General features: G+C 39.0%; 1 protein-coding gene across 1 annotated transcript; it reads left to right on the forward strand.

The window, feature by feature from the left end:
- Positions 1–6,915: 6,915 nt before the first annotated feature.
- On the forward strand, positions 6,916–16,208 carry CCNJ (cyclin J). Its single transcript, XM_042818691.1, has 5 exons — positions 6,916–6,994; positions 8,551–8,761; positions 11,137–11,436; positions 11,538–11,697; positions 13,098–16,208. Exons 1-5 carry the CDS (start codon positions 6,926–6,928, stop codon positions 13,507–13,509), a joined length of 1,152 nt encoding a protein of 383 aa, XP_042674625.1. The 5' UTR covers positions 6,916–6,925; the 3' UTR covers positions 13,510–16,208.
- The last annotated feature ends 9,153 nt before the right edge of the window (positions 16,209–25,361 follow it).

Consider the following 25,361-nt stretch of genomic DNA (forward strand, 5'->3'; position numbering starts at 1 on the left):
TGCTGACATAGAAGTGTTTATTTACCATGCTGATATTTGTAACTTCAGACTGAGGTTGATATAGTTTTTCTCATATACAACATTCCTCACTCAAATCAGTAAGTGAATGTGACTCCATTTTGCCAACAGTAGGAAGAGATGGTTTTTATTCATTGTTCTTAACATAATTATGAATGGGGCAAGAAAGTAAACACATGAGTTTATAAGGAATTGTGCATACAACCCAGATCAAATTGCAAATCCACCAAACAGAGGTCATAGACAGCTCTGTTCATCCATGTCTGAAGTTTTTTATGGTGCTGAATGGGCAATGTCTCATCAATTCCACTCATCTCTTACACAGGGTGATGAAGATTGCCCATTTCTTTCTAGAGCAGAACCTATCTTGATACAGTCTGCTTCCTTACTGTGTTAAAGAAACAGTCAGTGCTGATCAGTTTCAACCAATAAAGCACCTGTTATGGGCACAGCTTTTATGCAAGTCTGCAAGTGTGTTCTTCAAACAGTACCAAATGAATACCCTAACACAGTACAGGGTCACAGTCTCAGACAGGAGTACCAGTGATAATGTACTGTGAAACCAAACAGTTAGGATTCATTTTACCATTCTATTCAGATATTCTTTCAACTGAATTGTTAATACACTTTTTAAGCAAGTCATCACAGTGCTTTTAACATTATCCAGATGGAGGTCTGTCTCTGCATTGTTAATGACACAGTGGGTGTAATGACTCACAATGCAATGAGCGAAAATACAGAGTACTGACTCACGTCTCTTAAAAACATGTCTCAGCTAGATGTTTTGGGACTAGGTAATTATGCATTGAATAGCATAAGATGACATTAAGAAGCAATGGTGAAGTGTCTGTCCATAAAGTTGGGGAATGGCATATCCACACATCAACCAGACATACAGACAATCTGCTCCCTCAATACATGACCGTGTGACTGGCAGTAAAATATGTCTTGAATTATTTTATCATAGTAAGACCTAAAGATTACCTAAAGAGTCTCTGATATATCAGAAGAAGAATTTACCATAGTCATCACTGCTACAGAACAAGGTCCCAGATACCATTGTGATTTATGATCAGATTAGGGTACACTGTTTCTACATACTACAACACCAAACTACAGCCCCGTCAGTACCAAGGCATCAGAACAAGGTTCAGCACTTCTAAGCTATGTAACAAGCAGCACAGTACTTGAAACACACACAAACCCTATTGGATTTGGCAGGATTTACCCTGGCAAGCATCCTGGAAGAAAGTGCTAAACCAGCCAGAACAACAGGGAGGCTAACAGCAAGCCAGCCTGCATTAACAGGACCTTAGCAAGAAGATGAAAAAAGCGATATTACCCAAGTGATATTACCCTCTACTTCTTACTTACTGAACCTCATCTAAAAGACTGCATCCAGATTTGGGACTCCTTCCTCCCTCCAGCATAACAACATGGACTCACTGCAAAAAATTCATCAGGTGGCCACCAAGCTTGTTGGGAACCAGAACATTTCCTCTAAAGAGAGGCTGAATGATCTGAGCTTCTTCAGCCCACAGAAGAGACAATTCAGAAGGACCTAATAGCAGGCTTCCCTCATCTAAAAGAACGCAGAGAGCTCTGAGTATTCCGGCCTCACCCTGCACATGAAAATCAGAACAGACTTAAACTCAGAAAGCCTTTAGAAAAAAGAAATATATATATATTGATGGTTACTTTCAGTAGTAGCAGCTAGGTTTTCATTAGCAAGAAACCAGACCTGTGAAGTTTTGCTCTTCTGCCTGGATACAGAACTGACAACCAACTAGTCAAACACTTCAATAAGAAGCACTGTAAAGATCAAGTCTTTCCTAAATTCCAGTCAAATGAGCTGAAGCCTTCCAAGCAGGAAGTATGTACATATGTTTGAGATGCAAAAAATCTTTGGGTCTTTATAGTTATTATTTCCTAAACTGTGTGTGTGACTTACAGGAGAAAAAAAAAAAAAAAAAAAAAAGGAACCCCTCAGTGCAAATTATATCCATCAGCACTATTTCACTTACATGAGTGTTTTCTTCACCCAACACATTACCAAAAACATACATATTTATCTTAATGCCAAACAAAACATTCACAGACACACTTTTTTTGCAATAGCTTCCCAGAGGATGGGAAAACATTTAAAGCCAAACTGCTTATCAAAATCTTCAAAAAAGCATGTATCATTCAAGCCAGAGAATTCTCAGGTGCCTTTTCTCTTAATAGTTGTATTAATAACTAGAGACAGCAGCTCCAAAGGTTATTTATCAGCTATGTTCAAACACAGTAATCACATTTTAGTAGCTGTTCTGGGAATCCAAATCCCTAAACAACTTTTAAAATCTTACCCACAGAGTACCTTTAACATTCAATACAGGCATTTACAAACACAGCCACAGATTACTTCCAGTAGGAGACAGCCCCACATTAATGCTTCTGAAGCGTTACAACTTAACTGACGTGCTACATTTCATCTACCACCATGTTGCAAAGAACTCCGAGAGCAGCTACAGTCCTGTCTTCAGAATGATTCATTCTTTTAATTAAATGGCTCTGAAATTTTACTGCTATGAATGTCATCAAATGCAGCCTTTGTTTGAAAATAAGATCAACAAACACAGTAGTGAAAACAGAGCTAACTTTCCCAGCCTTAAGAAACACAGGAACTAGGCTTGGATCAGTTTTCTTTTTAAAGATATTTTTTTTTTTTAATAAGTTTCACAAAACTGAGGTTTTCTTATACTGTAACTTCAGAAACACAGCCCTTCAGAAACAACGTTTCTACCTTACAATTTTTTATTCAGATGAAAATATCAAAACAAATGTAAGACAATAGGCACAAAACTAAAACAATGTGTCAGTCTTTAGAAACTGTTAGACTCTGTGGTTAACGTACCATTAACATTAAATACAGTGTACAGAAATGGATCCTTCTATATTAGGAGGAGGATTACGTTTCTAATGTAGAGAGACTGCTGTTCTCAAGATCAGAGTATTTGCTGTACTTGGCAATTACTTGCAATTTCTCAATTTGTATTTTAAAAGATGTTTCTTTTTCCAGAGGCCAATGAGAACCACCAAAAATGTAGAGAGAAAAGTAGCTTAAACAGAAATATATGTATCAGCTCTTGACATACAGAACCTCCCAGTAACTATAAAGACAAGTCTGCTCACCCATCATGTCTGAATTTGTGTTGGGACTATAATCTGTGAATTACAGGTCCATAAATTCTACGACTTCAGTAGCTTTCCCATTAGAAGATTCCACAAAAATGTTACAAGCATTTTAGTCCAGATTTTACAGGTTCCGTTCTACCCTGTTTTGGATATCATTCGAAGTCATATTTTTTTCTTGGTGAATTCCAAGAATAACATTGTTTCTTGTTACCTAGCACTTTTTCAAAGCACATAGAGGAGCTCTCACATCCAATCCTACTTTCCCCTTGAGACACAAGTATTTTCTTAGGTGATTCATGGCCATACACAGAAAAAGAACACGCATTTTAAAATAGTTTCCTAACATTTATCTACAGTTTTCTGTTCTCATAGATTCCATATACTACACATAAGTAGAAAACTTCACACTTCCAGTTTCTTACCAACAAAGGCCCTACTACCAGATGAATACCTAATGAAAGTAATCATTCATATCCTCTGTTTTTTCTAAGAACTTGCTAAGTTTGTTCTGCTTCTGTCCTGGCTTACATATAGGAGGACTAAGCAGGAATACTTAGAGCAATGAACACCAAAAGCAGATAAAATCAGCACCAGATAAACTTTTAGGATCTGTCCACTTTTAGGACAGGTCATAAGACATGCAAAGAAGCTGCAGTAACCTATCCACATTTCATTACCACTATTTCCATTTCCATTTAAACTCTCTAAACCTTGACAGCTCTGGACTCTGAAAGCAATCAGCAAATTCGCTTACCTCATAAAATTTGGAAACTCCAAGAAGACTCTCAGTTCTTCCAGTCAAAAGTTAAGGTGCAGAGATGTGTAGGTCCTGCAGATAACAATGTAGCTGTACAGAAGTGCTCTGGCTTTCTCAATGGGATGATTTTCTGGGAAAAGAACAGAGGCCACCTCAGAAGAGAAATACCTTCGAGCTAACTACACGGCATTTCAGCTTAGGTTGTGCACTTATGAAGGACATGAACAAACAAGATGTGCCCAGAGAAGAATAACAATTGGAGGTTTAGAAATTATGACCTGTAAGGAAAGATAAAATGATCAGTGATTACTGCAGCTAAAGAAACAATGGAAGAGAGGCATGACAACACAGTCTTCAATTATCAGTTCTCAGTGTCTGTGGTTTATAGGCAGTAAAAAGCTTAACCCATGCACCAAACATTAATAAACTATCCAACATAAGGACAATGAAGCACTGTCACGCACTCTTCATAGAGATTGTGATCTCACCTTACTGCTGTCTGTGAGATCAGAAAAACGCATGACCAGAGCAATTCTGGCCTCAGGCAAGACTGTGAGGCTCTTTCCAAACCTATTTTCTGACTGCATGAAAAGGAGACACACATGTAACTGTTTGCAAGATCAATAATTTAATTGAAACACATTGTAATTTGTGCCTAGCAAAATTTGAAATAATGAAGCATTACAGGGATCTGAAATGCATAGCTCCACAGCTCAGCTCTGTAGCACAGCAAGTAACCACAAGTGAGTGTTTTTCCTATTAAGACATACAAATAAAATAGCCCATAGCTTTATCACAATATTTCCTACACAGGTCAGACAACTGAGAAAGAAGCCAGCATGCATCTGTCCTTTTTTCCACCTACTACTTCAGGAACAGACTAATCCACACAGTCTTTAGGAAGCTCTAAGGAAAGCAGCAGTGCTAATAACAGCAATTTCTCCCAAGACATAAGAGTGAAAACGTCCCTGTTTGGGCCCATTGCAGCAGGTTTCAGCACATCAGAATTTATTAGTTTCCTCTTTCTCAAGCAGACAACACATTTTCAAAGATTAAAGATTCTGTCAATGACCACAAGCCCATTAGCAACCTGTGGCTGAGTTGGAATACAAATTTTATATTACCTTTCTTCAGGAATCAATAATTCCTGAAAAAAAACTGCGTACTTGCTCTGCAAATATTACAATCAGCTTGAGCATGCACTTGCGTTTCAAACAATTGAGTTTTCCTCTCAAAATTCTTTTTCTTCAGGAAGCTATGCTATACAACAGAACAAGATATACCAAAATGTGCCTTAAAAACAAAGATTTCCAAATACCAGCACCATTCCCCATAAGAAAAAGGGAATTTTACTGAAATCTATGTGATTATCCACCAAAGTCAGAAATATATGTGTGTAGGAACAGGCTACTTCAGTCTTGGTTACAGAGTCATTAAACTGGTTCTGTCAAACAGCTGGTTTCTATTTTCTTAATTAAGGAAAAGAATCATGTCTAAACACAGGCAGAAATATAAATTTAAATCTACCCCCTCAACATAAATTGCATCCAAAGCATTTATTCTCCATCACTTTGCATGACTTGTTGTACCAGGTTGAACACCCTTGTTAGGCGTCTGTTTGGATATTTGACAACAACTTTAAGACATAAACCACTATAAAGAACCGAGTATTTTGGAAGACCTCTAGAGCAGGTTGCCAACCAGAGGAAACCAGGTGGAAAAAGCCCTTCTGGAGCAGGTGCAGGAGCTCGTTTGGGCAACAACTCCCAGCAGAGCAGAGGGCCGTTCTCTCAGGTGCAGGAGCACGGATTAAGTGAGAGCACATCCAGCTGCAAACCTTCCTCCTCGATTTGGTCAGTCCCACACTTGAGGGTCACGGCTTTCTGCAGCCCAAAAGGTGCGTTTCCTTCACCACTTCACTAACAGCCTGAGGTGCAGCACTGACACGAGCAAAAAGTGGCAACGAAAAGCTCACAGCTGAGCCAGGGAAAACAAGAAAAAGTGGTAACAGGTGAAAGTTTGCTATCTGCACGTAAATATGAAGTTTTATAACTTTTATTAGTGGTATTTAACCCAGTGGGACATAACTTCGCGTACTTTTTGGCTCTCCCAAACACCTCACGCTCGAGGCTCAGCAGAGCCCCGCGCTGCCCCGAGCTCCTTCATACAGCCGTCCCAACGTCACAAGACGAAGAACCCCACAGCTGCGGAATCGAAACGCCCAAACGCCCTCAGAGCGTTCGCTCAGTGGGCAGGCCCGCAGGAAAGGCGCACACCGCCCACTTCAGCGCCCGGATCGCCCCGCTGCCGGGACCCGTTCCCAGTGAGGCCGCCCCAAGGCGGGCCCGCGTAACGGCTCCGCCCCTCCCCCGGCTCCTTACCGAGAGGTGGCTACGGCAGCTCCGCGGGCCCAAAGGCTTCCCGCGCGTGGCCGCGGACAGCGGGGCTCGCCGCGCCCCTGTGAGCGCCGCGCTCCCATTGGTGGCCGGCGGGCGGGCCGCGCTGTAAGGCAGCTAGCGATTGGTGGCGGGGCGGCCGCTGCCCGGCTTTGTACACACGCCGCCCCGCTCGGCCCTTTAACAATGGGTGAGGCGGGCGGCGCCGCGTGATGGCAGGGGAGCCCTTGGCACGCCGCGCCGCGCTCAGGTGCCCCGCGCCAGGCCCTGCCGCGGCCGCTGCGTAGGGTGAGTGGGGGAGGGGGGAGCGCCGCCGGCCCTTTGTTGGGGCGCGATCGGGCTCCTCGCCCGGCGGCGGGGCTTAACGAGCCTCAGTTGTGCCGCCGGCTCGCATGACGGCCAGCTGGGCCGGGGGGCCTCGGGGCCCCGCGGCGAGAGCGGCAGCTGATCGCGCTTAACTGTGGGCGAGCGGGGAAGGGGCGAGCGTGGCGCTGCCCGCCCCATCCCGCCCGCCCGCGCTCAGCCGGCGCCGCTTCCTCCCCTCCGCCCAGGCCCCGGCCGCGCCGCGCCGCCCCCCATGGAGCTGGAGGCGCAGTGGTGGACCGGACAGCTGGCGGCGGACATCCACCAGGCGCTGCGCTACAAGGTGGGGCCGCCGGGGGGGGGGCGGCGGGAGTGGGCAGCGCGGGGCCGGGGTGGAGCGGGGCGAGCGGCGTCGGTGCCGGCGTTGGCTGAGACCTTCGGGCCGCGTCTCTAGAGCGGGACACGCGGTGCTGTGTGCTCAGCCTGCCCTCGGTCTTGACAGCTGATCTGCCCCGCTGGGCTGTTCTCTGTTCGTCCGGTATAAAAGGAAAAGGACTTTGCTCAGATGTGTGAAAGGCTCCGAGCTCAAAGTCAGGGGAGTGGTGATGCTATTGCACTGCCAGCACAGCATCGGGAGCATTTAGGGGCTGTTCAGAATTGCTTCAGCTCTCACTGGGAGTTGCTTGCTGGGGATGGTTTGGTGTGGTAGAGAGCATCTTGACTGGAAAACGAGTTGATAGTGACTGAGCCTATTTCTGCTGCCTTGTGGCATTTGCGGAGAGGATTATCGTTCTCAAAGGTGTGACTGCCAAAGTAACTTGTGGAAGGGGAGAAACACGAGAAAAACGTATGTGCTCTCAGAGTTAGAGTTACTACAGCTAAGTCAGATTGTGAAATTCCAAAGTTTGGTAGGTATGAATGGCTTTGGTCATGATGAATTTTTTTCCTGATTTTATAAAACACTGCGGAACTTTGAATTGATGCTAAAACTTGGAAAATTGGGGGTTACTCAGTTCTAACCTGATGTCATTGGATTGTTCTGCTGGAAATCTACTTGTAGTCAAAATCCTACTTAGTCTGCAACGCACAATGTAACTCATAAAAGTACGCATGACAGCAGGCAACAGCTGAGCTGCTGTGCTGCACCAAGGGGATGTAGGCAGGAGCCCTCGGATTCTACTTCTGCCAGCCCAAACTTTGTATTTCAGATACAGTGCCAAAGGCTTTTCTTCTCTGTAGTGTTGGTAGGGCTTTGGTGTTGTCCCCCTCTCCAAATCTCAGGCTGTGTGAGGTTTATGTGCCTTTAACTCAGTGTCTGAGAGCGTGCTGTAATCAGTGTCAGGGCAACATCAGTGAGATCAGGTTAAGTCAGGGTCGGAAGTGCATGCAGGAAGAGATGGTATCCCCCTGCTTCTTTCCCAGTTCCCAGCTTCAGATATAGCTGTCATTGCCCCCTCACAAAGGCACCTGCAGGACAACCAGCTTTGGTACAAAGTCTGGTTGCTCAGATCAAACTGCAACAGGAGAGGGCTGAGTTAAGCTATTGGACTTCGTGTTGAAGCATCTGAGCAGTCCTTGCATATTGCTGGTGCTTCCCTGCTGGAGAAGCCTTTGCAGTAGAGAAGGTAAAATCAGCAGTCATTCTAGCTGATTGGTGAAAATATGTTAAGCCTTACACTGTTATACTAATGTTATGCAGAACCAAAATATTTAATTCTGTAATACCACAAATAATCTTTGCTCTGTGAAAAGAGATACTGAAGCTAGGGGAACAAAAAGAAGAGGAAATAAATAGTTTGCAAGTTCCATAATAAATGTGAGAATACCAGCTATGTTGGTTTGATGCCAGTGTACACTAAATGGTGGTTTTAATAAAATTGCGTGCTGCTGTCCATCTAGGAGCTGAAGCTGCCCTCCTACAAAGGCCAATCTCCCCAGTTACATCTGAGAAGATACTTTGCAGATCTGATTGCCATTGTGAGCAATCGGTTCAGACTCTGTCCTGCTGCACGACATCTAGCTGTGTATCTGCTGGACCTCTTTATGGATCGCTATGACATATCCATACAGCAGCTGCATGTGGTTGCTCTTTCCTGTTTACTTTTAGCAAGTAAGTATGTAGCACCATAGTTGAATGAGAGCAATACAGGTGGTTCTGCCAAGTGCAGGGAGTAACCTGGTGGGGATACAGGGGGCAGAGGAAACAAAGTGGTTATAAAAGACTGAGGGTTAGATTTGCGTACTTAAATTTGGCCCAGATGATAAGCCTTTCTTTAGATTTCTGTTTGGACCTCTGTTGGCACCTGATAATACAAAGGGGAAAAAGTGAATTGCAATTAAAAACCAGTGTTTGTGTTTGGAAATACGAATTATTCTAAGATGAATTTTTCAGAGGGAAGCTACAGGAATGGAAAGGCTGCCTTCTGAAGAATATGTCAAAATAGGTGGATCCAGTGCTGAAAACAATTAAGATACTTGTGATAAAGGAAGAAATGAAATAAACCATATGTAGACTATTTTGCAGCCTGTTGATGGTGCTGCATGTGTCTGGCATACTTCAGATTTTGTAAACTGTGCTGTTCTTTGTGCAAGCCTAGGCTAAAGTAAATCCTGTACTGTGTCACATAAAAAATGTAATGTAGGTGAATACACTGGCGATTACACAGTACTCTGAAGATAGAATTAATTACAAACATTCTTTAATAACTGTGCTGCTGCTTATATAGCGCTCAGCTAGAATCCTGTGGTGTGTATCCATCTTTATGCACTTCTGGAGCCTTTTTACAAGTCCCCAATAATATATGAATGTAGTTTGCAGCATGCTTGCTGGCAATTGTTCTTAAACCAAGCACCCAAGCTTTGTGCTGGTAGCAGAGCTGACTGCTGGTTCAGTTTCTGCTAACCCATTTCTCTGAATCTATTTTCATTTTCTCAAACAAGATATGTCACATTGTAGGCCCTGTCCGCTAGTTAACACCTCTGTGCTCTGGTTTTCTGGTTTTGGTATACTGCTTCCTTTCAGTGCACTCTGTCTTCAGCAGTACAGCTATTCAACAGAACAGTTGAAAGATAAAAGGAGTTGTTTTGGAATTCTTCTGGGGGTAAATTTTGACTGGATACCACCAGCCACTTTGGCAGAGGATGGGGCTCTGAGTATTAAAAACCTGGCCTCAGAAACCAGTATAATCCATTTAAGAAAGTGGATAGTCTCTGAACTAATGCCAGATCTTCAAATTAAATTCATGTTCTGAAGAGGATTATTGGTTTTTTTTTCTTAATCACTTTTACTATCCTTTGTAACAAACTGCAAATAGTGCTTATGAGAGCCTGAAGTACACATTCTTCTGAGAAGCGCTGTGTGACTTAGTATGGAAAGCACAAACCAAAATGCTGCTTTGAACTTCTGTCCTGTGTGGCTCAAACAAGTTGTTCAAACAGTATGGTAAGCTAGACAAATCACACTATGCCTGATAAAGTTGTAGAAGTAATAAGAGAAATGATTATGTGAGTCCTGAAAAGCTTCCATTTCTGTAATTAGTTAAGTGTGGAAAACAAAAACGAACAGGCTGGGGCTGGCATGGCCTTAACTCCTGTGTAAATACCTCTCACTGTTAGTGGGGTGAAAGCAAACGATTGGTATGTTCAGTCCTGCAAAAGTCTCTAAAAATGTGCTTTTACAACATATCTGTAGTACTGAATAGTGGGTGTAAGATGGAAAGAATTTGCAATGAAATTTAAATAGCACAACCATATGGCAAACTGTATGGAAATGTGACACTTGTTTCCCTTATTAATGGATTTTCTACATATACAATTCTGCTTCAGGCTAAAAGCATACAGGCCTGACAAGTTAAAGTCCAGGGAAGGTTGAAGCTACCAGCAGTGTTAAGTTTATATGGCAATGTGGTTTTTCAGATGTACATTGCTGAAATCCACTTCTTTGAAATGCTGGAGCAGCATATCTGCTATCAAATCTAAAAATGCACCTAGCGTAACAGGTAATAACAGAGCAGATAAATTGACTAGAGAGGCAGCTGTACTCTAATGATTTCTAAAACCAAACAGGGTTTGTGGGGAAGAGAGAGTGATTAGGTCCCATGGCAGTGGTATTTCACTATATCATTTCATAATACAGTAGTTTGGTGACAAAAACTTAATATAAGTAGTGCCACGGATGTCATAACATAGCTTACTTCTGCACTTGGCAAACAGTAACTGGTTCATGGGCAGATGGATCAACAGGAAATATGGCACTGTATGATATCCAGCACGATGACATTATCTGCTGAAATTCAGACCTTTATAGTACATGCTACTTCATGTCTCCAAGTAAGTCTTCCATTTGAGCTTTGCATTTGTGGAAAAGTCTAAAGCTTATTTGATGTACTAGAATTGAAATATGACCAACAACAGTCAGTAGATGCAATGTGTTTTGTAGTTCATGCATGCTGAACCCTTTTTCCCCCTCTTTCTGTTCATCTGAAGGTAAATTTGAAGAAAAGGAAGACAGTGTTCCCAAACTTGAACAACTGAACAGCTTGGGATGTATGACTAACATGAATTTGGTACTAACAAAACAGAATTTGCTTCATATGGAGTTACTGTTGCTAGAAACATTTCAGTGGAATTTGTGCCTCCCAACTGCTGCTCATTTCATCGACTATTATCTTTCTATTGCTGTCCATGAAACTGATCTTCATGATGGCTGGCCAATGGTTTGCTTGGAGAAGACTAAGTTATACATGGCAAAATATGCTGATTACTTTCTTGAAGTATCGCTGCAAGGTGAGTTATGTATTTCAGGTAATTACTGTAATTACTTCTTTGTTGTCTTGGCAGATTATGTCCAACTTAAATGAATCTTTTTTATGTTCTCTTCATTCTAGATCATGCATTCTTAAATTATGCCCCTTCTTTAGTTGCCACTGCATGTGTAGCTTCTTCAAGGATTATCTTACGCCTCTCACCAACATGGCCTACTCGACTGCATCATCTTACTGCATATTCCTGGGATTTTCTAGTGCCATGTATTGAACGCCTTTTAATGTAAGTTAATAGCTGCTTTTTTCTGGCCAGTGTACCAAACTGTTGGTATGCCTAATTGCTTCTAACACTGTGTTGATTTTTTTAAATATCTGTTTATACTTACATATACTTATGTATTAAGTAATATTTTTAGGTATAACGTGCTCAGAGAATCTGTTAAATAGCTTGTTCCCAATCTCTGTAGTCCATTAACAGGCAAAAAAGAGTATGGGAGGCTCAGGATCTCATGCTTGCTCTTAAGACTGTGCCTTGGAAGTTCAAAAGAGGCTCCAGGCAGATTGTGGATCAAGCATGGAATTGTTTGAAAAGCCAACTTACTGAGAGAAAAATCAGCTGGGTGGTTGCATCTAGTTTTGTGTTACCATGTAGCAATGCAAATGACATCACACAAAACACCAGCAAATGCCAACTTGAACCTTGCTGGTAAGGGTACATTGATACCTTGGAAAGGGTATCAAATTAGTTCTTACATTCCAAAGCTCAAGATCTAAACCTATGCCCACAGTAATTGTTGTCCTCCTATAGAGGTTTGCTCTTGCCCATATATAAGTACAATTATGCACTGTTAAAGTACAGAAAATTCTGAATCTGGAAGAATCAAAACTGTAAATAAGGTTGACATTATCACCTTTGACCTCTATTTTCTTCAGCAACAAATGTAATGAGGTGAATGGTACCTAGAGCACGCAAATGTGTTGCATTTTCAGTATCACTCTGGAATGCTTTGATATGGGAGGACAGGGGAAGCTTACAGTCTTTTTTGTAGTGCACCATAAAAAGCTTGCAGTCTCTTAAATTAAGACTGTTGATGGGCTGAACCATACCAAGCTCAAGAGATCAGCCCTGTACATATAGAACCAAAACCTTATCTGACTTAAGGTCCAATAGAAGTGTGCAGCTGGCACCTGCTTGCTTCACCTCAGCATAAGAGCATGTGAAAGAATAAGTCTAAATACATTTAAGGAAGGTATAAATCAAAAGAAACTCAGGTGAACTAAACTGTTTAAGTACAGAGCAGGACAGAATATCATGTTTTTTGAAGAAAAACTTCTACTCTGTTACCAAATTTAAATGAGACAGAGACAACAAGTAAGTATACTTTCAATGATCTGGCACTCAACTGCAGTATACTAGCAGACTTTCTTGCACTGAGACTATTTTAGATACTGCTGTATTGCTTGTATTGCACTAAAACTTGGTTCAGAATTGCTAGGAAAATAAGTGAAATCCTGAAAAGAAACAAACTTTAAAGGGCAGACTAAAAGAAAAAAATATTTTTTTCTTAAGCTTTGAATCCTTTCTGGTAACCACAGCATTTGTTACTGCTCTTCAGTTAATCCAAGAGTTCAAATGACTTTTATATCTATTTTAATGTATTCTGTCTTCTCCATTTGTTTTAGTGCACATGATAATGATGTGAAGGAAGCAAATAAGCAAAAAGGACAACACTCTCAGTCTGCTCAACATACTGTATTTCAGACCCCAGGTCCAACTGCTCATCAGGCTAATGTTCAACCACACATACCACAGTATCTCCAAGCTCATCAGTCTTCATTACAGTATCATCATCAGACATCACAACAGCAAAACTGTCAACAGATAGTATCAGCTAATCACACAGCATCTTATCCACTTCAGACTTGCCCTGCTGCCTTACAGTCTAGTGTCCAGGCTCGATCCCATGTACAGACTGGTGCTGCCATGTCACTAGCTGTTCCTCTAGAAGTGAAGCCATGTGTAAGTGTCTCCTACAACCGCAGTTACCAAGTGAATGGACGATATTCCTGTGTTACTCCCTGCTTTGAGAGGTGATAAGTACAAAACTGATCTTGTGCTTGTTCATGGGGGGCAGGAAGTTGCGTTGAGGGGGAGTTATTTTGTTTTTGTTTAACCTCAAATATGTTTGAGGGCAGGAAGTTGTATTAAAAAAAAAAAAAAAAAGTCTTTCCAGGAAAAAAAGGCAACTGGATTGACAATTAGTACTGGAGCTCAAATACAGACTGCTTAAACTAAGCACACGGAACATCTGAAAGAATGTGTATACCTGGGCATAGTAACTTCTTACTCAGGCACTCAGTCTGTGCTTCTAATGCACATACTTGAAATATTAGCCAAAAGAAAAATGGCCGTGGACTAACTACAGAATTACTGTTTAATGAAGGAGATACGCAGTATTATTTTTGAAGACATTTATGTAATACCACCATACAGTATTAACTTTAAATTTACTGAAACTTAAGAATCCACTGAATGCCAGATTTTTCCAAATATGTAGGGACCAGAGGAAGAAACAAATTTCATTTTGATAACTCCATGCTCTTGCTTTTGTGTTGGATATTTGCTTTAGATATTTGCATTTGAGTTAACTGGTATTGTGGCTAGTTTTTTAAGTTTTGTACCCCACAGGATAGATGCTATGTTTTTCCTTCTTTTTTTCTTTCCTTGTCCTTTTTGTTTAAAGTAACTCTTTCATACTAACTCAGGGAATTTTCTACTCATTACTTTGCGCTGCTGGTTTGTACGCTTAATTGGGTATAACCTGAGGGAGAAAGGGAAGAGATTATAGCAAATGGAGTGGCTTTTTTTCAGGGCATCTACACACCAAGTACCAAAGGGATGCATTAGTGTTCACAGAATGTAGATGTGAACTACTGTCCAGCAGTGAGGTATTAATGATTGAAGAAAAGAGAAAGTTTCATCCAAGCTAGTGCTGTGCCAGATTGTTACAGTGGCTGTGATTCCTCCATGTACATGCACACACAACAACCAAGCATCCTCCAATTGTACTGACAGTATCAATTCTACAAAAAAAAAAAAAAAAAAAAAAAAAGCAGTCAAATAGAAATCCAATCTGTGTCAGGCTTACAGTGGAGGGAAATTCTCAGGTAATAGTGGGGCAAATTTATATTCTGTTTGGGAATTCCAGAAGAAAATGCAGAGATCTACTCTTCTAAATGGGTGGGTCAAAATGTGTTGCAGAGTGAACTGCTTTATCACAATTAAGATGTTAATCACATAACTTTATGAAATTACACTATCTCCTGTGGAGCAGGCTGTCTGAGAGTAGAAAGCTTCGCTTGTCCAACTCTTGGATGAAAATGGTAATGAAGATAGTAGGGCAAAACTGCTTAAAAAATAAAAAAAAATACCAGTCTCTCCTGTGGTAGAATATGGGAGGAAATTTGGATGACAGGATTCTTACTACTTTAAAATATCTTTATAGGTTGTAAACTTAAGGCTTTTTTGGTGTTGTTGTTCTCTTACCATCTCCATCTTCTGCTCATCTTAGTAGCAACACTTACAAAACTTGTACCATCCCATTGGGGATCTCACAAAGACCACTTTGAAAATAGGGGCAGTTAAGGTATGCTACCAATATTAAGGTGAGTGCTTTATCACTGGAGAGAGGGCCTTCCCATTATGTTCAGAATGGAGAGAATGCAAATACATTCATTCTCTCTGGAATTGAATGATGACATGCTACAAAAAAATCTATTTACTGATGAGGAGAATAAATCCTGTTCCTTTTGTTCTATTTTCTGTATAAATCCCAATTTTTGTTGAGGGCTTTTGTAGCATAAAAGTCTAAGTCAAGAGGGGTTTAGGAGGATAACAAAAGTTTATTGTTGAGAATCAGCTTTGAAATAGGCATAGGGTCAATTCTTACTTCTTTTAAGTGTAAAATCTTTTTCCTCACCTCTCCATCTATTAATGAATATTTCCCCTTGTCTGAAAGTAGCATTAAGTTGAGATTTTCCACCTCATAAGATGCCATGCTTTTTACTCAGCATTGTTACCCATGTAAAAGGGAAATGGACTTCCTTCTACCAGTTTCATTTTGTTGCATTGCTATATCCAAGTCCTCAGTGCTCTGAACTACCTCTGATACTATGAATGTACAGTCTTGTAATAGACCATGACTTGAAGTAACAGCAGATGCCTGTAGCAAACTTTTCTGGAAAATCTCATCAGCTAACTCATCATCTTTAGTTGTGATGCATCAGTATAGGCTTTTTTTTTTTTTTTTTTTTTTTTTTTTTGGAGTATTAGTAAAGTTATCCCATAGGCATTTGATATATAAAAATTTAACTAATACTTAACACTGGAATTATAATGGGTGGGGGGATTATTCAGTTAGTTAATACAACCAACTTACATTTAATAGGATATTTTTATTTGACAATTTTTAAGACATTAGGTCAACTGTAAAGAAATCCACTACTTGCTGTTTGTTTTTAATTTATTGCTTAGTCTGTCTTTTTTTTTTCTGACACTACAGCTTCATAGTGACTGCAGAGAAAATGTATACTGAACAGTTTTGATGTATTATTTAAAAGGGCTTTACCAGTGTACATTAAAGATACACTGTTCTTACTACTAGAACCAAAATGTTTTCTATAGCATAAATAAGAATGGTGCTCCTAAATGCAAAATGTCCAAAACAATGGAATCTTTGTGAGTGCTATGCATTCAATTTATTTTTAAAAATAAAACTAGTTTTGAATAAGAAAGTCCCAGTGTATACTATGCTTTGTTTTATTTTTTTAATATTTAAACTGGCCCTAATAAGTCTTCTATCACCATTGCATATGAGCTGGAGGTAATAGGACTTTTTCTCCACTTCACCACCCCTTACTTCTATGACACTATAAGCAGCTTTGGGAATGCTGACACAGCCAAAAAAAAAAAAAAAAAAAAAAACCCAAACAAAACCCAAACACTGCAAACTGGGGGGAGGGGGTTCGAGTGGGAAGGAAATCATGCAGGAAGGGGCTTTGGAACTAATTGTACCCACAGCATATGTTCAACATTGTACACTTCAACAACCTTGTATCCAGTGCACAGCTGTAACAAAGAAATTGGGAACAAAAGAAGTGTTGCAGGAGGAAAGACATGAATTCATTTTGCTCTCATTCAAAAAAAAAAAAAAAAAAGTGGTACATGCAATCCTTTCAATGCTTGAACTCAATTAGAAGAACACTTGGCTTTTGGCAAAAGGCTATTGCCACAAGCTTTTAGATTATTTATAATAGCTGTGAGGGCAGAAGGTAATAGTTTTTAGTTACTAATTAATTTACTAATAATGTATACATTTCACAATTGAAACAAGATATAGAACTCCAAACATCACGTGGGCTGCTCAAAGTATCATTCCCAGAAGGCTAGAAAATGAAAATCTGAGCTTACATCCATTGTTTCAGGGATAAGCTCTAACTGTGGAAAACCTTCTGGAAGCTACAGAGGGAAAGCAAGCTCTGTTCTGTTCCACCAAGGAATAGGGACAATACATTACATCAGTATAGTGTCAGCATACATGAATTACTGATACTTTCCTCTGGAAAGTTTTGTCTTCATCCTTAAGGTGGCAAACCTTTCGTCTAGACTTTCTCCATGAAATCCCATAGTTGGTTGTTTTTGAGGTTTTTTTTTGTTTTTTTTTTTTTTAATTGTAATTACAAAACAGTAATTACCACCTGACCTTTATGAATCTCTAACTACAAGGACTGACAGCTACAATTCAGTTAGGTATTCCAGTAGAATTCAAAAGATTTTACATTTGAAGCATGAAGATTTGTTTTTGTACGTAACACACCAAGTTTCATCTGTCTCCCATGATCTGGGCTTATTACCTCTATCAAATAGCCCTAATTTCTGCCAGAAATTCGTTTCATTTAGAAGCTGAAATTCAAAGTTCGCATTTTGCAGGCTGGCATGTAATTAGAAATAAAAGATTTTTCAAGAATATGGCATGCTTCCTTAATAATTTATGAGTGGTTCCAAATGTTCACAGGAACATCAGCCTCTAGAGCAGATAGGCCTTATCTGACTAAACAGTAGTGCCCAGTTAGTAGTCTTTATTTCAGAGCAGCAAATTTTTAAAACACCAAGTGGCAATAACAAGATGCTGTGCTATTTTCAGTCTCCATTATAAATAATATAAATACAGGTACTAAAACTGCAAACTTGAGATTCATTATGCTTATTCACTGTAACATTCACATTCACCATGCAAGTTACTTGCATCATTACTATACATATTAGCTGATGTATGTGCTCTCAAACTGTCCAGAAATGCAACTTGCTGTTCTTGGAACGTGTGAACTTACTCTCCTGAAAAAATAAGATACAAGAACATTTTCATAGAACGTTGTTAAAATTCTCATGAAAGAAAGTGTGCATTTTCCATAGTCTATGATTCATTTAAATGACAACTTGAAACTGTGATTACATGTCTGTAGGAATCTTTTCATGTTAATCATTGCTTATAGGAAGACTAACAGCCATTAGAATGCCAATTCAGTGTACAATCATGGAAAAGCAAAGGTTGGAAGGAATTTCAGATACCATCTGGACCAGCCACACACAGCAAGAGCCAGGCCTAGACAAAACTGTCTACCATCTTGTCAAGACAAACATAAGTCCTAGGTGTTGAAGAAGCATTGGAAAATGTACCTACATGAAATTTAGCAACATTCAACAGTGGTTTATTTTTGTAGTTCTGAAATGATGCATTACACAATGGTAAGATGTATTCATTAGAAACGTGTTAATTAGAAATTTGTAGGCTTCTTTGTTTTTAAACAGTGACTAAAGCAGTGTGTAGCTAAATGTAGCAGTATGTTTAAATGCACAGATCTTACAGGAGGGTAAATGGCATTCCAGATGGCTTCCTCACAGATCTCAAAAGACAGAATTTCTTCAGAAATGCCACAGAAACAGTTTTCAGAGAAAGTGCCCGTATCACAGAGAGTGGCTTCCCACATCTGGTATTGCACCTTATCCTATCTTAGTGCATTCTCACTGTGGAGCAATAAGGACAATTATCCACAAGGATTTGGCTACTCCATACTCTTCTAGCAAAGGTTATGAGTACCAAAACAACTATCTTCATCAACAGATGAAGGAGTGGGCACAGAGCCATGCATCCAAAAGAGCATTCAATGACAGACGTGGAAATAGGATAAGATCCTGCTAGGAAACAGTCTCTCTACTAGGAGAAAAGTCCTTACCAGGCTGCTTTATCTGAGTTCAGATTATGGCTCTAAAGAGAAACTTCCTCATCATTGAGATCACTGCATATTTGTTTTGAGAATCTTTTCTGAAGCCTCCTGAGACTTGGAAGAACTTGTTGGTAAGAAGGTAGCAAGTAAGTAGCAGTACAGACCACAAAGGCTAAAGATACATCAGAAGAATTTTTTCCACTTCCTGGATTAACTCAACTGCAAGAGTGCAGAAGCAATTCTCAAAGCAGTTCCATTGCCATCTTCTTTATTTCTCTGCTTATATACTTCTCTTTATATTACATGAGGGTTGTGGGGGGTTTTTTTGTCTTTGCTTTCGTTGTTTGTTTTTTTTTTTTTTTTTTTTTATTTAATATTTAACAGGAAACCATTTTATCTTCCTGTTGATTAATTTCACTTTTTACATCCTCCCTATTGACCAAGCAGTCAGCATTCTGGAGAGGACAAGAGCACTGAACTGCTTGTTCAGCTTATTTTCAACTTTATTGTGAGATTCCAAAAGAAATATTCTGCATTTTCCAGAGTTGGTATGATGGCACTTTTTTCCTCTAAAACAACAGAAAATACATACTGGCAATGAAATAGACTTCCAGTGGGAAAAAAAACTAAAAAGGCTTGCTAGTTTTCTTACAGATATGCAGTAAGACTATAGCACATCTAGAACTAAAGCAGCACTTCATTTTGCAACCTTTTACAAATGGTTCCATATTCCTTTCAAAAAGATGCATGACAATTCTGAATAAGTGAAATCTTTCATGTCAGTAGAGTAATTGCAGCACAAATTATAGTTTTCACAAATATACAATTGCAGTGGCTGCACCAACAAACTGAAAGAAAAAAAAAAAAAAATAACATCAAAAAAGCCCCAACACACACCTGGTATGGCTTGAAGGAACTACTAAGAGCAAACAGCAAAACAATGTAAAATAACATGATAGAAAGGATGAAATTGGTACTTCTCCATTATTACAAAGGAAAACAGAGGAACATTTCATAGAATCTGAAAACAATTTATTTAAATACAGAAATAACTACAACAAATTATCATAGCTTTCAGTGAAGGCAAGAGCTTAGCAGGGTTTCCAAGAGATTAAGCATTTACGTAGATAATGAAATCATTCAGGATTTAAGCCAATACTAATAGAGGTAACGGAGAAATACCTCTTAATGCAAATTAGTCAACAGGTATCCACGAAAGGATTTCTTGTGCCTTCCACTTAGCAAGTAGGTCTGACTACATGCAGAAATTCTATACATTAAAGCAGTCAATTGTCAATAATTTTTGTGATGTAATGGATGTACATTTAATTTTGCTAAACACTTCATGTGCAGTATGTTTTTGGTAGGTAAATAAGTTAACAATGTTTTGTGTCTGTTGTTTATGCCTCATTATCAATATCTGCATCAATTCTTCAGAGCAGCAGTTGACATCACAGGTTTTATTTCCATTTAAGTTTACAGTATGACTCAGAAATCCGTGCCTTTTTTTTTTTTTTTTTGGCTCTCAGAGCAACAATAAGGAAAAACATATACACTGGCAGGAAACTCTACAGAAAGCCTCCATAAAAATAGACTACAAAAGCTACTAACTCACAAAGTACACCCATCCTCAGCACAAAAGTTTAGGAACCAAGAAAGTCAGCACTAATCTTGGCATAAAGACAAAATACAATGAAAATATTTAATGTATTAAAAAAAAAATCTTATCTATGAATTTAAGGAATGGAAAAGCTTCAAAAAGTTTTGATAAAAATTTATAATAAATCTTAGATTCTAAAGACTGAGTCAAGAAACTCAATTTAACATTATAAACAGAAAGTGTTGCTAACAAAATTCTCAAAATGAGCATATCTAACATAGGGTCCTAAACAAGCAGATACAGGCATAACAAAAGACAATTCCAGGAAGCTGAAACTTGATGAACTGGACAAAATGGTAGAAACAAAACATTGTAACTAATCAGTAGAACTCTTCTAGGGAGATGATAAATATTCCATCGTATCTAGTCTTAAAATGACAAACCAAGAGCTATAGCTTTTCCTTAATTAAAATAAAGACAGAAGTTCATATCTGATGGCTTACTGAAGGCAGCCAAACTATATTTTCAACACCAGAAATATCCACCACAATTTCAGATTTGCTTAAGCAAATTCCTAATTGTAACTTAAAAAGCTGAACACTGAAGAGCCCAGATTTTTTTCCCAAACCAGAAATGGAGTGCCATTGCTTTTGTTGACTCTTGCTCTGTCTCAGAATTTCATCTTTCATTAAAAATAATGACAGCTCAGCATGAAGTCCCACAGCATCTCATGGAACATATAATGTGAACCACAGAAAAAAAGAAAGTATGAGAAAAGTCTTCTAACCTCCTAGAAAGCACTGTTAATACCATCCACCTCCATCTCTTTCACGGTTTAAATACAACAGATAACAGATGCTTAAGTTTAGGGCACTAGCTGAGTCTCAGAGCTAGGCTATTCAGATTTGACAGGTGCTGATTTTCAGTAACTATCAGGCATACACCTGTGACATTTATTACTGGTCTACTTTCTCACAAATCTCAAGAACTGAAATTATAAAATCAAAGGGCAGCATTGTCCCACCACTGTATTATAACCTGTATTTTAAGTTGGCTGAACTCAGTCTCCATGTCACAACAGAATCTACCTCTATCATTCGTGACTCCTTCTGTCATTGGCTTTCATGCTGAGAAAAAAAAACACCAAAACCAATACCTAACAAACAAATGCAAATGAAGCCATGAGTTTACAGAAGTAAAAAAGGAGAGAGGGGAAGTATTGTAGATGAACATAAACAGAATTTATATTAAAAAACAATGCTGACTGAAACTCTCCAGAGCATTTTACAGAAATTTTCCCTTCTTTACTATCACTTCATGCTAGCTTTATCTTTGCCAATAAGAATCAGAGGCCTCTGGCAGGATTATCTTGAAGCCCAAGTCTTCAGCATTTTTCCTCTCTATTCTATGTTTAATTTCCAATGCGTTCTAAAGACCAAAAAGAGGACTGATAACCTCAACCAGGATCAGAAAATAAAGACGTGCAGCACCACTAAAGAAAACACTATTTTATGATCTAGGAAAAAATAAATTATGAATAGTAAAACATGGAAAAAAAAATTTTTCCTGAGGTCAAAGCAATACTTTAAGATGTCAATAGCAATGCTGTCCAAAACATGGTATTACAAATATCTGTTTCAATTAAGAGAAATCAATTTACTTTGAACTGCATTAATAATGAAGATACTCATCCTAAACAGTCAGGGCATAAGCCCTGTTGTTTTAGTCACTTAAAAAAAAGCAGGAGAATAACATTAGTACATTTTGTCCTGTATATGTTGAAGTATTCCTACAAACACAGGTATGCATGTTGAAAATAGCAGAAGTTTAACAATAGTGCTCCTAAATCACAGCAGCTGGAAGCATTTACAATTTTTAATCTCTTCTTCAGCAACAAATTTAAAATGTTCTTGCAGCTGTTTTAAGACAAAAGTACTTTGGAACGGTTTATTCCCTGAATCCCACATACTGTGAAAGAATGCAAGACCAAGGCTACAGTATTTCACAGATCATCCCCATTTCAAAATGCTTTTTTTCAATTAACTTTTAGAGCCTTTACCAAAAACCTTGAATGAATTTGTATATCTTTCTGACTAGCCCAATAGCATAAGCTAAGGCCAACCTTGTGGCTAATCTGAACACAAATCTTTTAATGGAACAAAGTTTTATATATTAAAGGGTACATTAATGCTTGTAATGCTTCCTTTGTTCCTGGTGCCCTCTTTATTTTTCAAAAATATGTATTTTTTTCTACAGCACAAAAATCTAACTGGCCTTTTCTGATTAGTACTGTGAATGAAGATGTTTCCTGCAAAAATCATTTTGCTTTATTCATATATTTTCATCAGATTACCAGGTATCTACTGTCCCAGGTAGGTATTTGAAACTCAATTAATGAACCATATGGGATATACAGCATAAGATCAGCACACACCCACATCAGAATTCCAGCCTGTATCCTGTAAACTGCATGCTGCATTGGATCTAATGAGTCCAGAACATCTCAGAGTCTGATTTACTGTTACAAGAAAAAATTAACTAGAAAGCACCAGAAACCTTAAGTCATCACACTGAAGTTTCCCACAGTTCTGAACGTGAAATCCTAACTGATGAGAATCCTGATAAAACTGAAAAATATATGATTCATTACCACCTGCATCAAGGAGAATTTACTGGCTGAGAAACAGGTGTGACAAGAAAATGCTCCCTTCATCAGCTGCCCAGCATGAAGCATGCATAATTTTGTGTGACATCAAAGAATAGAGGTTTCTCCTTTTCATTAAGAAAGGAACATCTAAGTCCAAATCGGCTGACGTAAGAGAAAAAGCCATGTAAATTTTTTTCTAAATGTATTTGGATGGTCAAGATTTGAAAGGTCATCTCCTTTCCTCACCCAAAAGCAAAGCCATGCATACCCTTGATTTTAATTGGCCATAGTAACTACAGTTTTCAAACAAAATTTATACTTCTCTACCTCATAGGCACCTCACCTATGTTATAACACGTGAACAGCTGACAAGCATATACCTAAGCATTTTCCTGAAGGAGGATGCTTTCAAGAAACAGTGAAGGAGAAACGTTCAATTCTCCCAAACTTCCTGAAAACCTCCAAGTCATGGACTTGGACATTTCTACCACTTCCACTCCAACCCATTTTTTTTTTTAAGAAAAAGATCAACCATCTCCACAATCCAAGTCTCTGCAAAAACCCTTAGGAATAAAAACAGAGACATATCACAGACTTCTAAAGAACTCTACAGGTCAAGGAAAACTATTTGGAATGAAATCTTTCATCAAAATTTTGAGAGAACTTCCTCATAGACTGAAGCTTCATTAAAGGCATGAGACTGGAGGAGATATTCAGGATAAGTCCAAAAACTTATCATACACAAATATGCGACATAATTCCTTTCATTATACTGTTCTGAACCCTTGGTCTTCCAAGACTTAAAGCTCATAGAATTCAAGTCTATTAGCTCTCACTTATTTATGGTCACTTCTTCTTAAGCCAGTGTTGTCTTAATTTAAATCAGTCTTTCCTGTTTTGGGTTTCTCTTCCTGCTCCACTTAAATCAACTAGGGAAGAGCTGCATAGCTGCATCCCCATCACATGTCCAGGAGCACGTGCTTCAATAAGCAGTGGTCAAGAAGGGGAAATCACAGTCGCCACAGACTTCTCAGCATACCCTTCTCTAGCTGAATTTAGTTTCTGCTCAGGAGAGCCACAACCAGCTATTTCCAACATCACAGTGCACCAGTGCTAATAAGACAGAAATAAGCAGCTCAGGGACAGATGAAAATCTCTGAGAAGCAACGGAGAAAATCAACTAGAAACTGAAGATCATTCTTAAAAATTGAAAAAATAAAGAACAATAAAAAATATTCCCTGAGCCACTATTATTTTTACTGGTAGTGTACCTGGCAAGTATCTGCATTTAGCTCGACCGAAGGATTCAAAGAAAAAACAAAAACCGCAGAGCTGCTGTAGGGGGCACTGTAATCCTTGATTTGCTCTGAAAGCAGAGAAGTTGTGAAGACTGATTCATGTGTGAAACACGCACTTGGATTAGCTAAAATCCAACATGAGGTCACATGCATTGCACTTCAGCAGAACCAGGACACACAGTCGTCTAGCTTTCATCAGCTACTGACGATGGTACCTATACACCCTTTTTTCCTCCCAGAAAGTTACATATACAATAATATTCTTAAATACAGGTTTCCCCTCCGATCTCAATAAAACAAAAAAATTTATGTCCTAAGGAAACCTTAGCTCCCAAGATTTTATAGTCGAGGGCAATATCACTAAGTGTATAGTGATGTACAGAAACCTCACTCTAAATGCACCTCATGTACATTAACAGTTAACACTCCAGTTAACAGGAGAACAATTTGTCTTATCATACAGTAAAATGGGTACATCAGCTGGGAAAAAAACAAAACGACAACAATAAAAAAAAAAACCACCAAAAAACAACCAACCCCCCCCCCCACCAAACCAGCAACCCCATAACCTCCTGGCTGTACACAAGACCACCCAAAACTCAAATCATGTTTCTTAGAATGTTGCCAAAATGCTTCTTCAACTTCAGCAGGCTCAGTGCTGAATTACAGGTTAACAACTTTGAGATGTCTAACAAATATTGCTTTTCTAATTAGAAATGCCAATATAGGAGAAGTATCTCCAGCTTAAATCTTGAAATTCAAGCTTGACAAGACTTAAGTACAAGCTAATGATCAACAATTAACTGCAGATAATGAGATTATACTTTTCAGATCATTTCACACTGAAACAAGACTAATGAAGCACAACAATACACACCCTGGAACGTATCATGCTTAGTGAGCCAATGCTAAGTGAACTGAGATAAAATGGATGTAGCTCAATTTAAGTCAGTATTTTGTTCTGTGCTTTGACAGTGCAAGTATGTACAGTGTATTTAAATAATTAGTTAAATACTATTCCTCCATTAAAGCTTTCCCAGACCCTTCTGGTCAGCATTATAACTCAATAAATCTTGCAACAAAAATACATTTAGAAATACCTTTTTTTTTTCTTTTTT

The sequence above is a fragment of the Centrocercus urophasianus genome, unplaced genomic scaffold (assembly GCF_019232065.1).
Source record: "Centrocercus urophasianus isolate 14NV4802_14NV808 unplaced genomic scaffold, USGS_Curo_1.0 seq_17, whole genome shotgun sequence".
NCBI classification, from domain to species: Eukaryota; Metazoa; Chordata; class Aves; order Galliformes; family Phasianidae; genus Centrocercus; species Centrocercus urophasianus.

Bases quoted from the DNA above. Each gene is read 5' to 3' on its own strand.
- CCNJ (XM_042818691.1), top strand. From the start codon at position 6,926: ATGGAGCTGGAGGCGCAGTGGTGGACCGGACAGCTGGCGGCGGACATC. The intron at 8,762-11,136 runs GTAAGTATGTAG...GTTCATCTGAAG, and splicing joins TTCCTGTTTACTTTTAGCAA to GTAAATTTGAAGAAAAGGAA. The intron at 11,437-11,537 runs GTGAGTTATGTA...TCTTCATTCTAG, and splicing joins TCTTGAAGTATCGCTGCAAG to ATCATGCATTCTTAAATTAT.